We start from the raw sequence: 14,994 nt of genomic DNA on the forward strand, positions 1-14,994 counted from the left end.
AAGGCATGGTTCCTATCCCCAGGGAGTTGATGATACAGACTTCTAGATCCTTGGGTAAGATTTTTTTACTTCAGGGTTGGAAAAAGAAATATTAAAAATTGAAAGGCAAATATGAAAGATCCCCTCCCTCTGCCCAACTTTGTGTATTTTTTTCTTCCTCAAGAACTTTATAATCAAATAAGGTGAATGCTTTATTTGAAAGAGTAAAAATTTCAAAGAATTGTTACCTCTTTCGTTCAGCGATAACCTTCTTGCCACCCAAGAAAGGTCAGGGCTTTGATTAGAAATGTAATGAAAATTGGGGGTTGAAGTAATAAGATCACTTCCACAAGAAAAGTCTTTAAATGCATTGCTAGAAGTTAGCTTCCTCTTTTTCACCAGAGACTTGTGCGTTGGTGCTCTTGATTTGAAGATTTCTTCAGGACTTTGGAGAGTGAAAATATGTGTTGCCTTTTCAGGAGAGTTGAGATAAGAGGTGGAAGACAAAGGCTGAAGATCAGAAACATCAACTTTCTCAAGACTTGAGAAGGGGGCTTTTGGTTCACAAGAATGTCCAACAGTCATCTTGTTCAGTGTTTCTTCAAAACTTTCTGCCATATTAGTGTAAATAGTACCAAAATTCCTAGAATGAAATCTGACCATCTGAATTGTAGGATGTGAAGACTGGTCCCTCTTCTGTATGGTCTTGATCTTCCTACAAATGCTTTTCACTGGGTTATGACGTTTATTTTTTGCCTGTCTTTCAGAAGCCATTGGTGACTTTTTCCTGTGTTTAATATTTCTGAAATGCAGGTAAAAGCAAATAAGTTTTCAACACTTTGGCATGGTCTTGAAATCAATTTAGCAAAATATGACATATCCTTAAATCAAATTTGATAGCACAAGAACAAATGTTTTTTTGTTTAGTTCAATTTCTATCTATCATTCTTATATTTCTGGATTTAAACAACTAATCTCAGGATGTAATTCTACTTCATGGTAAGGTTAGGCATGCTAAGAAGACAACATGGTAGGCTCCAGCTTTTATAAGGCAGGAAGCTAGAATTAGGAAAGAGAGTCAACAATTTACCAGAGATGTTTATCAATTGATAGATATGGAAGTATAGGTGTTAAAGACTTTTCCAACATCAGCCATGATATAAATAACACTTGAGCCTTTAACAAAAAACTTACATGTATAGAAAATTTAAAGAAATAAATACCAGAAAAGAAAGATGAAGCATATAATAGCACTCTGTACATGTGTTATACAAACTATCAAAATAATAACAGGAAAATCTTGAAAGAAAGGGTGATGATATAACATGACAGTTATCTAGGACAATAATACAGGATAATATAGGAAAAAATGAAAGAACAAATTTATCTTGACAATAAAGAATCAAAGAACTTCTTACCAGAAAGAAATTTAGAGATTGTTGATCTAGTCCAGGGATTTTTAACCTGGCTTATATGAACTTATTGTTCAAAATTTTTTTGATAAATGTATTTCAATGTAATTGGTTTCCTTTTCCAATCACATGTATTTTATTTTATGCCTTTAAAAGCATGGTTCTGAGAGGCAGTCCCTAGGATCCATCAGATTGCAAAAAGGACTTATCACATATCAAAAAGGTAAGATGGCCTGACCTGGTCCAACTCATTCATGTGACTACATTTTAAACAAAGTGAGGGATGATGTCCCCTTGGGTCCCTTCTATCTGTGAAATTCTCTGAGTCTGTGACATGAGATCCAGAGAAGAGGCAACGAATCAGACTGGTACTAGAGCACTAGCTTTCTAAAAATAACACCACTGCCATTTAAGAGAAGGCCTACAATTCTATACCATATAATAAATTCTATGAAAATGAAAGTAAAATTTCTATTTTACATCCTAGTCAAGCTAAACAGAGTCGCAGTCTTATTTTTAACGCTTACTGTATATACAAGTTTCCTTTTTTGGTGCATTTTGAGAGACTACAAAAGAGGACACAAGTTAAGGTAATATAATTCAAAGAATATTAGAAGACCTAGAAATATCCTCAGGGCCCCCCAAACTGCAGGCTGGGGGGCTTTCACCTAACCTCAAGCCAGGAATTCAATCTCTTCTCACCCTGATCTCTTAGCCTCCCTAACTTCTTTCAAAAGCTCAGTTCAAGAAAACACATGTAGAAAATACACCACCAGTTCAAGTCTTGATTGGGAAATTCAAGAAAAAATTACAGTGAGTTATTTTCCCAGCCCAGGTCAAGACAGGGAGTCAGACAGAGAGGTATGTGGGTACTGTGGAGGTAGTAGTCTAGCCAGCAAAGGGGGTGGGGAGCATTCGAGCACAATGAGAAGCTAGTCCCCCAACACACACACAGAGGGATCTGATCTTGTTCAAGATGTGAAAACCAGGGGCCAACTGTAGATTCACTGCCCAGTGTCTGGTCATAGATCCAGAGCAGAATGAGGCAAGGACCTGTGTCTAGGGAGTGGTGTTCCAAGGGCAAGAAGTGTTGTGGACCTTACACTGTGTCCCTAGAAAGGAACACACTCAGAAGCAAGCAGTAGCTGGGCAGTTCTGGTCCCATGAGCAGAGCAGGATCTCAGATCCAGCTTCCAGCCCAGTCTGAAGTCTTCAATGGAATAACCAGAGCAGTACTCCCAGACCAAAAGGGAGCCTACAGTTCTGCCACGTTGAATCTGCAAAGCTTTCCCACTGACAGATTGTGGCTGACCAGTAGGTGCTGCATCATGTTGTATTTTTTATTTTTTTGGTCAAACATTTCCCAATTACATTTTAATTTCATTCAAGCTGCACTAAAGAGTTGCGGATGACTGACTTGTGGCTGGCAGGCAACCTGAGAGAGAGAGGCAACCTCTGCTACAGAGTTCAGGTTGCAGGGGTTTTGGGGTCCTACCAGCCCAGCCCCACCATAATGCTGAGGATAATGAGATACAGAGCGGTAACTAAATCAATGGTAATAAAATGGACAGAAAATAAAAACTTAAAAACGAAAAGACCCCTCTCGATATGAACTACTAGCATAACAGAGAGTAACATAGGCAATTATTTCAGTATACGTTATCCTACTGTTTTTTATTTTTTCTTTTCTCATGACATTCACAGAATCATTGTCACCTTTATTGTTAACATCATTTTTGATATATGGCACATTTCAGTACTTCTTGAGTTAACATTAGCCTCTTCTGAGCCATCTCCCTGATCAGGCACTACAAGCCAAAATTAAAGTTCCTGCTGCACAGCAACATTCCAATCAATTCCAATTTAGCTGGTGCAAAAAGAGATCCAAATAAGGCATAACCTATTTTTAAAATAAATCCATATTAATTTTCCCTGCTTACTAATTTGAAAGGCTTAAAACTTCAAAACTAAAAAAGTTTTATTTTTAAAAATCTGCAGGCATTCAGGGGACTTATTTTCTCATCAATTCACAATGACCCATAGGTTTTTTTCCATAAATCATTTGCAAGCATGTTGATTTTTAAAAATAAGTTTTTTCAAGAGGTATTTTAGATTCTCAATTGCTCAATGCAGTTTATCGTGCCTGGCAGAAACAATGCTTCCAATTCTCTCTCTTCTTTGCAGAGGTACGGGAACAAGGGTGTGTGACACCTATGATGCCAGACTTTTTTAACTGTGTAGGCCAGTTTTGCTGACCTTTTTTCTTTGCTATAATGTCAGTGACACAAAACCCAAAGATATCAATAAACTTTTTTTTTTAAATAAGAAAAAATATCTGTAGCTATTTAAAGGGGAAAAAAAAGAAACAGGGCTTCTTGTTTTATAGGGGCATACAGATAAATGGCACAAAAGGATGAGTGAAGCTGACAATTCTCCACACAGAAGGAATGATTTAGAGCTGGAAAGAATTTCGGCCCCTCCAATCTCTTTGAGAAATGCACTCTTCCTTTTTTTAGCATGACTGAAAATGTGGTTCTATGGCCAAAGCAGGTGTCATATTTCATTCTGTATTTTAAAACCAATGCATGGGACTATCATCCATCAAAAGCTAATAGATTTCATTTTTTTAAAAAACACACTTAGAAAAACAGGAATTCAATTTCAATTTAGACAAGTTCATGTAACATGTCATTGTTGTATACAACATTTTGCTTTACAAAGACATCTTTAGTTAAACTCGTATTGCTCTAACAATCTCATTCCTTCTATGACAGTGTTCAAAACATGGGAAATGCAAGTTTCCAACATCATTTTTCACTTCCTTCAGAGAATACTGAAATTTATGGTTCTAAAGAAGTCAGATTTTGAGTAATATCTAACAAGTCACTCAACACTTAGTGTACACATCAACAGTGAGTTAAAAGTCTTAATAATACATATTTAGAAAGTCAAATATGATTTTTAGAAAATTGCTAGCAATAACTTGTTTTTGACACGGGGTCTTTCCTAAACTACCAGATACCACAATATGTTCATCATGCTATAATAAATAACATCTGCCTCATACCCTATCCTTCCATCATCACTGGATATTACTCCCTATCCTATATTCCATAATCCAGGCAAACTGACCTCTTTTTTTCCTCGCACTTAGCACTCATCTCTGATTCAGAATCCCCTTTACTCTTCGAAGCATAGTTCAACCACCACCTTTATATGAAGTTGTTCCAAGTCTCCTTCCCTAAATTCTAGTGCCCTGACAAGCTACCCTGTATTTATTTGTATATATTCTCCTTATCTTTATTCTGTACAGATTTATATACTTTCTTGTGGTCCCCCTGGTTAGAATTCAAACTCCTTAATAGTAAGGGCTATTTCGTTCTTTATCATCCCAGCACACAGCACTGTGTCTGACACATTTAGTCAAGAAATGTTCATCGATTGTTCATTGATGGAAAGCCAAAAAAAACATTCTTTAAAAGAAATAGGAAAAGGCAGATCATGATTGTCTGGCGACCCAGTGAATTCAATTATATTCAATTAAGCTCAAGCATCAAGCACCTACTATGAACTAGGGACTAGCAATATACAGGAAAAAAGAAACCAGTGACTGCCTTTAAGGAGATTACATTCTACTGACATAATTTTGTACTTCTTGGTGGACTCTGCATCCATTAATCTTGTTAAGGTTTATCTTTGTAACAGGAAGATGATACTTTCTATCTACCTTCCATAGAAAGTTATGGGAAATTAAATGATTTCCAGAAACATGCCTTAGAAATACTCTCCCCCCCTCTCCCCGGCCTCCTCCACCCTGAGCCCCTTCTCTTCCCAAGTCTGCTTTCTGCAAACCTAAATAGTTATCACTAGAGGCAAGGAACGATACACACATAACCTTAAACTCATAAGGTCCCTTGACCTTACAGTAAGCATCTGTTACCGAAACAGTCGCTAAAGGAGGAACATCCTATTCCTCTACTCCCCCAAGTTTGTGCACTTGTTACTTCAACTCACATCTAGTATAGAAAGACTGGTTTTCTCAGGAACTTAGGCTGATACCAGGGGAAACCCTACGACAGACCTTCAAAATTAAGACTTTAGGGGACAGCTCAATCCCAGCATTTCAAAAAACAAACAAGTACTCAAATCACAAAGATTGTTCTGTCTGATAATACACAGATTTCCAGCTGCAAAATATCGTTGAGGTCAGCGCACTGTTAATTTGTACCCAATGAAACAAAATTATCTCATTTATTTTTTATATGCTTGTACATGTTGGCTCCATCCCTTCCCAGGCTCCATAGAATGTAAGCTTCTTAAGGGCAGAAACTTTTATTTTTGGCTTTTTAACTGTAGCTCCCAGCACACTGCAGGTATTCTGAACAAGTATTTATGAAGTGATTGCAATAGTTCCTACCCTCAAGGAACTTACATTCTTCTGGGGGAATTTTCTCATTTTCTGTCTCTCTGTCTCTTTCTCTCTCTGTCTCTCTCACTCTCTCCTCACCTCTCTCTCTCTCATCCCTCTCCCCCTACCTTTCTCTCTCTCTCTCCTCCCTCTCCCCCACTTCCTCTGCCCCAGCCCCTTCTCTCCCCAAGCTCCAGTTAGTTGGCTTACATTTTTAACAGCTTTTAGCAAACAGTTCTGGGGCAAATTGCAGATGGCTGGTGGTGAAAATGCTGATTTTGTCACTTGCTAAGAAAGTGATTTTCATTTCCTACAGCTGCCCTTTCTCAATTTTCGTAGTGAATCGCTAGTTTTCCACTAAATTGAATCCTAGACAATGCAAAAATCAGAGAATTTTTATCCTATTTCTTCTAACTGCCAGAAAATTGCAAGCTAGGGGAGATAATGCACACCCTGAAATGTGGCACTTTCCTTTGGCAAAGAAAAAAAAGGCCAGCGCTAGCCAGAGGTCCAACCCTTTACCTCAGGATGAGCTCTCCAGCTTGACTTGGCTTCACTATGGGGCTTTCCAGTCGCCATCTTCTGAAGTATGAAAACAGAGTCTGAAGGCGTGGTCAGAAGCAGGTGGGGCCAAATTAGGGCCAATAGGGCGTGGCCAAGCTACCCTTCCTCTGAGCAGGACCTAATTATCTAGTTTTTAAGGTAATAATGGGAAAATGAGTGTAAAGAAGGACCAGTTTTCAAACCCTCATGTCCCTCCATGAAAGGGAATGTGCTGTGGTGGCTAGAGAGCTGGCCAAAGTCAGGAATAGTAGGGTTCAAGTTCTGCTTCTGACACAAACTGGCTGTCTGACCCCAGGCCAATCACTTAAGTGCCCCAGGCAACTAAAGCCACCTGGAGTACAGGTGCAGGCAGCTTTGTGGGCACAGGGAGTTTCCTCTTTGTGGGGGTTCCCTGTGCTGATGAAACGGCAGTACCTTCAATCTGCCTCCTGACATGATAAAAGTTACTGCCACCAGAGAACCATTAAAACCCTCTTCCTAATCAGTGTCCCACCTGTGGGGCATGGCAGTGCTAAAGATATTCGGTAACAACCTGGGATAAACCAGGCTTCTACTGAATGTAGCAGAGCATGCTGCACTAAAGAGTAATGGGAAATGAGGTTGTGTTGTAAGGAGGGCAAAGCTTAGGGAAGGCCCCAAAATTTCCTTCTAATTGTCTAATGTTAGAAACTCCACAAAGGCAAGGACAGAATATAGAATATAGGCACTGTAATAACCCCCTTTCTTTCCAGGGCCTACATTTATATTTCCCTGTCTTTAAATTAGAAGAAATAAGCTCAAATAACATTCAAGGTTAATTTTGATTACAATTTACACATTCCCTAAAATTTTATTTAATTTGTCCATGCTAGACTTAATTTTAAGGCATGAAATCAATTTTCTGTTAAGCAATTTCTTCCATTAGCTTGCTGGATTTTGCATAACTTCCCAACTAATGAAAATTTATAGCATCCAGCTTGGGGGTGAAAGATAATCTTGTGACACAGTGAAAAAAATATTGGATTTAGGGTCAGAAGAAGTCTTTGCAACTTAGTGTATGACTTTGGGAAAACAAGTTAATATCTCTGCATTTCAGTTTCCAGTCTCTAAAATAAGGGGCTGAACTAGAGACCTCTGGGTTTCCTTCCAAACTTCAATCTATGATGTTATTTACTCCAAAGATATAAAAGTCAAAATTAAGGAGGTTTTAGTTTAGTCATTTTTCCATAGCGTCTGACTCTTGTGACTTCATTTAGGATTTTCTTGACAAAGATACTATAGTGGTTTGCCATTTCCTTCTCAAGGTCATTTTACAAATGAGGAAACGCACAGCTAGTAAATGTCTGAGGCCAGATTTGAACTCAGGAAGATGAGGCTTCCTGACTCCAGGCCCAGTATTCTAACCACTAAGCCACCTAGCTTCCCTAAGGTGGTTTTTCCCTAACCATAAAGGAAATCAGCGATGGAGACAACAATAAATCCTGAATCTACTTGAATCAAGCACTTTGCAAACCATAAATATTGTATAAATTCAGGGTATTATTACTACTTTACCCAACTCTCTGCCTCAGTTTCCTTGTGAGGGAATTAGTACCTATCTCACCAAGTTATTGTAAAGCACTTTTTAAAACTTGAACTCTAAATAAATGCTTACTATAGAAGTACAGCAAAATACTTTGTGTATTTTCCAAAATCCAGAAAGCCCAGTGGAAAAGGAGTCATATTAACTTGCATTCTTTGCTAATAATGTATTATGTATTTATGTGTTTATACACACATACACACACACATACACACACATATTCTAGATGTCTTTGGATGTAAAACATCCCTGCTTATCTATTATAACATTTAACAAAGAAGGGTCTAGAAAATCCCAATGTAATTTATATTTGAATCCAAACACATTTTCCCTATGGCATGGAATTTCGAATTGTAGTGATCTATCTCTGCCTTTCTGAAAGGTGTGAAGACGAAAGAGAGTACTTTGAAGTAAAAAAATAAAAGGATTCTCCTTTACTTTGTGGGAGGGAGATGGAAATAACAGTAATAATGATAACAATAGCAGCTAGCATTTATATAGCCCTTTAAGGTTCGCATTGCAGCTTTACAAATGTTATCTTATTTTATCCTCACAAGAATGCTGGGAGGTAAGGGCCATTGTTATCCCTATTTTACAGATGAGTAAACTAAGGTTGACAAATTAAGCCACTTTCCCATGGTCACACAGCTAATAAGTGTCTTAAGTCTGTATTTGAAATGAGACCTTCTTGACTCTAGGTCCAATGTTGGAGATAAAGAATGTATTTTATTTAATAGGATTTAAAGGTGGAAAAGAACTTAGAGGTCATTTAGTTAAAGCTCTTTATTTTATTAATGTGGAAATGGAGGCCTAGAAAAATCAGGGAACATTTGAAGTCCTGTAATAGAAAGACCTCTAGTCTTGGAAGACAGCTGGGTTTGAATCATGCTGCTGACCTGCTTCTTTGAGCTTTATTTTTTTCATCCATTAAATGGGAATAATACTTTTAATTCCACAGAGATTGGAGATTATTGAGCACTTGATATGGAGACAATCATTAAAACTGTTCTTAAATTTTTATTAATCTGTTATGTCCAAGAAATGATATAATCCCTGCCACACAAGGTTGTTGTAAGATCAAATGAAATAATTTAAATAACTCTATGTAAACTTAAATTGATTTATGAACTTAAGTTATTATATTTTCTCATTCTCAACTTATTATTCTAATCATTCTCATCTCGTGTACAATGGAGTTAATATAGAAAGAGTCCTGGAAAAAGTCACAATCTTATTTTTATTTTATGTTTAATGATCATGTAAATGATGACTTTTCATAATTGAACTAAGGTGTTGAGGTGTCATATCTAGGTTCACTAAAAGCATTTTCAAGATAATTCCAGTGGTGGATAGGACATTAAGGATGATAGATGCTTCATTTGACTTTCATTGTTCTGATTTCTTCTCCTACATTTATTTATTTTGAGAATTTCTGATTCTACATAGATCAGAAGTTATGAGTGTTTGGTATGGAAACATCCATTCAAAATATTCTTAAATTATTCTGAGTCTGTATTTCCAAGGAATTATAGAAGAGAGTTTTGTCTGTGATGGTGCTCCAGTTCCAGTACAGTTTATTTGAAGAAGTCTCAAAGATATTTGGGGGCTTATGTGTAGTAAGGCAAATTGTCAACTATTTATGTAGGACAGGAAATTGTTGGTGCATCATTCTGGCCATTGTATCTAGGTACTCATTAGATGCTAAATTTTCTCATTTTTTGTCATTTCTTTGACGACATAATGTGATTGAGTTTATGTGGACTCTGTCCATTAAAGGTTGATTCCACTCTTCTACTTGAATCATTTTATAGTTTTCAAACAGAAATGAACAAATATCAGTTACATTCAATAATTTCCAAGAGACTTTAGCTACTGCCAGCTCCTACTGCTGCTCTGTGAAGTTGTCTCTGTTCCAGAATTATTTCCGTAAGCTTTTTACTGTTTATCATGTGATCTGAGTAAAGTCATCAGACCTTTTGTCCTTTTCAATTATTAATGTATTACATAGTAATCTTTTTATAGTTTCCTTGGAATGATGGGTACTATGTTTCATTATAGAGGTTTTTGTTTGTATTCTTTCCAAATTCATTGTTAGTACTTTGTTGTTAAAAAAAATGGAGATTAAATTTGGAATCACAACATTATTAATTGTTCTAAATGTGTTGCTTTCATTAAACTCTGACTTCAGGATGCCAGTAAGGCTCAGCATTTACAACCACAGCTTTCTCCTCAATAACTTCATGTCTACTGCATCTTGCCTAGGGAAAATTCAAATGTGTCAGTACTCATGAGCTCTAATTCAAACTCAGAGTCTTACTATTATTATGCATTCTTCTTTATAGTTTAATTTAGATTAAAAAAGATCATGGGTCAAAATGTTAGCCTGCTATTCCTTTTTTGTATTTAATATTCTACAAACTTTTGCCAATGACTGCTTTATATCATTGAATAAAAAATACTAGGATATAAGCTCAGTGGCCAACAAGATAATCGGGACAATATGTACATCATCCCCTTCCTGTATGGCTTTAATTTCTTCTGTTGAGTCTCTATATTTTGAAAGATTTTTGTTTCATGTAGTTTGGAGATTGTAAGTATTAAATATGGAAGAATCTATTAGAAATTCTTAAATTTTTATGCTAAAGTGTTGTATTAAGGTGATTATAGGTCATCATTCTATGGTATTTTCCCAGTCTAGCTCTGCTTATGTGTTGGCTTTTGAAAACTACTACTGTTATTGACATTATTATTATTTCTTTTATCTCATTCTCATGGTTTATGGGGTTCAGATGCAAACAATTTGAGGATGAGTTATTATCATGTAGTTGTGTGCTTTTATATTTAATGTTCTGAAGACTATTGCACAGGCAAATAGAATGACTTTTTTTATGGTTGGGTAAGCATATAGTGAAAAAATCTCATCTTCTGTAGACAGAAGTCTAGTACCAGACAGTAAAACTGGAATAACATATACCTTGACCCACAGAGTCTTGATTTATTCTGTTGTTTTTATAAAATTTATCAAAGTTTGCAGAGGTGGTAAATGGTAGAACCCGGACTTAAAGACAAGTCTTCTGACTCCAAATTTAGTACTCTGTCCACTGTACCACACTGCCTCCATTAAACAGGTTGAATGTGCCTCTTTTTATATAGATTCTTGAAAGTATATAATACCTCTCTCATCATTTAAGGATTAGAAAAAAATCATGCCTCTTTCTAAATAAAATCTGCAGTAAATAAAAATTCTAAATAAAATAAATAAATATTTTTATTCTAAATTCTAAATAAATAAAACTAAAAAAAAATCTACAATCTGCTACATTCACAGCTTTTTTAAAAAAACAAACCTCTTATCTTCACTTAGTACAATTTGGTGAATTACCTCTGTTTTACAATGAAGCTGGTAAAATGAGAGCTCACATATTCCTGTACCGTAAGGGGACACAGATTTCAGAAGTGATGAAGGGATTGTATTCAACAGAAACATTAAAATCAAAAGATGGTTCATTAGCTCCCTCTGCTGGTAAAAGGTTGACCTAGTTCAATGAACCTAAAAAGATTAAAAAATTCTTTTATGGCAGATTTGGTGATTATTGTTGCATGCATGATGTGATAATGAAGTCCTTTAAGCTAAAGCTTGTGGAAGAATAACCATTTTGATTTTTTTTTCAAAATTTTGCTTTTTAAATATCATAAAGTCATTAAAAAATCTAAAGATCTATCAATTGACAGCAGTATAGTAACTGCTCGCTATGTATAGGGCACTACGCTATATGTTGCAGAAAAGTGAAGAATAAGTGGAAAACAAAATTCAGCATTTCCACAAAATTTCTGTCCTGTAGAAAAGTAGTGTTGACATGGCAGGTCCCATTGTATCTTTTTTTGTTTTCGTGTCTATACACACAGATATATATAGATATAGATATAGATATGTATACATACATATAGATAGATAGACATAGATATATACATATATATCTATACACACACACACACACACACATGCACACACACACACACACACACACACACACACACTGTGCTTTGGTAACCGAGATTGCAAATTATTTCCTCATTCTTTACTTCTTTGATGAGAGGGTCTAATGTGGTGGAACAGAAATAGAGCAGGCCCTCAGCCAACCCCTTTCTCTCTGCCTCCCTCATAACCACAACTGAATGAAATCAGTCAGAATCTTATAGAAGTTCTCATCTCTGTGGGTTGGATGATGATTAATCTGGGTAATAAACCATTGTGCAATTCTGTGCCTGAGTGAAACATTTGTGAATAATCTCTGGAGTATTTTATGTTGCACTACTACACACTGGAAACAATGAATAGAATTCATATTCACATTTTCTTCTTAAATGTGTACATTTAGATGTGTACAAAGCTGCAGATGTAACTACATAACCATCTATTTTACAAGAAAAATATTTTGTTATTTAGGAAAAGAAGAACTTTTTTAGTTTAGATGGTAAGGATCAGTTCTCTTGCTTTGTTCAATAAAATAAAAATTCATTTTGTTCTGTTTTATGGTTTACAGTGTGGATTCCACTTATGAATGGAAAAATTGTTTTTCCATACAACTACTTACAACTGTAAAGGAACTGGCCAATGAACCCCATACCTACAAGCGTGAGTAGGATGCCACTGGCACAGTTCCCCACGTGGAATGGGCATGGAAGTAAGCTTCCTGGGGAGTTGTGATGACATAGACTCCACCACTCTTTCTACAATTCCGTGCTAGTGATATTTAACAGTTTCAAGACCAAGGTATGATATTTAGGATAAATTCTATAGTGTCCATAAGTGTGCATGTGAACATTTTATTTTTGGCAACAGGCTAGTTGAAGTGTTCCATCAATACTATTTCATGGAGATAGTCATACTGTCATAGAATTTTAGGGCTGGAAAGGATATTTTTTAGATCATCTGATCCATCTTATAGATGAGAAAACTGATGACGAGGTATAATGAAAAACAAAGTGTGAAGTTCTAGATTTTCCTGAATATGTCATTTCTTGAAATTTTTCTGCCAAAAATCTTTAGTGACTCCCAATGGCCCACCAAGTAAAGGTCATACCCCTTGGGCTATCAAAGTCTCCCTCTATAATCTATACTTTAGTCTTATCTCAGCTTGTTCCTCTTCATATTGCTGTACTACAATCAACCATTAATAAATCAGTCAATGAAAAGATCTTTGTTAAGGACTCTCTCTATGCTAGGCACTGAGGATATAAAGACATGAATGAAATAATCCCTACTTACAATGAACTTCTAATGGAGGAGATAAAAAAGTGCATGTTGTGTATGTGTGTGTGTGTGTGTATGTGTGTGTGTATGTGTGTGTGTATATGCAAAACCAATAAACAAAATATATTTATATATAATATTAATATTTAATGAAAATGGTGTGTGTGTGTGTGTGTGTGTGTGTGTGTGTGTGTGTGTGTGTGTGTATGGCAGCCAGGTGGCTCAGTTCAGCGGATAGAACACTGGGCTTGGAGTCAGGAATACCTGAGTTCAAATCTGGCCTCACACACCTACTAGCTTAATCCGCTGGAAAAGGAAATGGCAAACCACTCTTGTTTCTTTGCCAAGAAAACACCATGGACAGTATGGTCCATGGGATCATGAAGAGTAAGACATGACTGAATAACTGAATAAAACAGACTACTTGTGTATATGTGTATGTATATATGTATGTATATATACATAAATATACACACATATACTATATATACATACATATATAAGTATGTATATATACACATATATGTATGTATGTACACACATACTTTATATGGAGACAGATACAGAGAGAGACAGAGCAATGGAGAGAGAGTGAGAGAGTGACAGAGAGAGTGAGAGAGAGAAAGGAAGGAAGGAAGGAAGGAAGGAAGGAAGGAAGGAAGGAAGGAAGGAAGGAAGGAAGAAAAGCATAATGTTACGTGAAAGGGAGGAGTACACCCTCCTTTATGAGTATGATCAGGAGAGGCTTCATGCAGAAGATGGTGCCAAAGCTGAATCATGACAGAAAACAAAGAATCTGTGAGGCAGTGTTATGGCTAGGGTTAGAGGCGGAGGCTGAGGGTGTGGTGGATATCCAGTACAAAGACATGGACTTGGGAGACAGAAGAAAGGAAGGAAGATGAGTCTGGATATGAATGAGCTTTCCTAAATATAGAGTCAGTGCTCTTTCCACTCTGTCATTCTGCCTCCCAAGTCGTATGCAAAAGTATTGAGCTTAGTGAGCAGGTAGGTGGCAGAGATGATAGAATGCCAGACCTGTTGTTAGGAAGACTCATCTTTCTGAGTTCAAATCTGGCCTCAGACATTTAGTAGTTGTATGACCCTGGGCAAAGTCACTTAACCCTGTTTGCCTCAATTTCCTCATCTGTACAATGAGCTGGAGAAGGAAATGGCAAACCACTCCAATATCTTTGCCAAGAAAACCTCAAATGGGGTCACAAAGAGTCGGACACAACTGAAACTACTGAACAGCCTAGAGTGTAGCATCACATATCTGAAATGCAGACAGTATACCTTATATCCATGCTACTATTTGACCACTCATCATCAGCCCATCTGTTTGTTCCATGCCTTTCCTCTGACTGTCTCCTATGGCTTGATTGCATTCCCTCCTCAGCACCACGTCTTAGCATTTCTAGCTTCTTTCAAGACAGTTTAAACACCACCTTTTACAAGAGACCTTTCCCAGTCCATCCCTGCAGTCACTTGAGCCTCTTCTCCTAAGGCTACTTTCCTTCTACTCCATATGCATCTTTTATGTACCTATTTACTTACACGTTGTCTCCTCACTAGGATGTAAATTCCCTGAATGGAAGGACACTCATGCCTTTTTCTGTATCTTCAGTGTGCCCCACATCTGACAAATAGTAAGGGCTTTATAAATGTTTGTTGACTGATTCATTGATTGACTGACTTCATAAGGAGAGATTCCTTTCAGACCAGGACATTTTCACAAGAGTGTAGTAGACTACAGGTCATTCTTCACCTAGGGGTTTATCCTTCCTATGTAGACTCTTTTGAGACATCAGTTTTCTAC

At 36.7% G+C, this 14,994-nt stretch overlaps 1 protein-coding gene across 1 annotated transcript in view; it reads right to left on the reverse strand.

Annotated features, from left to right (window-relative positions):
* The window catches only part of IRAG2 (inositol 1,4,5-triphosphate receptor associated 2), a 118,316-nt gene extending 111,919 nt beyond the window's left edge, over nt 1–6,397 (reverse strand). Inside the window, exons 1-2 of the mRNA XM_072650555.1 lie at nt 6,322–6,397; nt 228–781 (exon numbers count right to left, since the gene is read on the reverse strand). Coding sequence (XP_072506656.1) covers nt 228–753 — 526 coding nt within the window. The 5' untranslated portion in view covers nt 754–781; nt 6,322–6,397. The remainder of the gene's footprint in view (nt 1–227; nt 782–6,321) is intronic.
* Nucleotides 6,398–14,994: the final 8,597 nt, after the last annotated feature.

The sequence above is a fragment of the Notamacropus eugenii genome, chromosome 3 (genome assembly GCF_028372415.1).
Source record: "Notamacropus eugenii isolate mMacEug1 chromosome 3, mMacEug1.pri_v2, whole genome shotgun sequence".
Lineage (NCBI taxonomy): Eukaryota > Metazoa > Chordata > Mammalia > Diprotodontia > Macropodidae > Notamacropus > Notamacropus eugenii.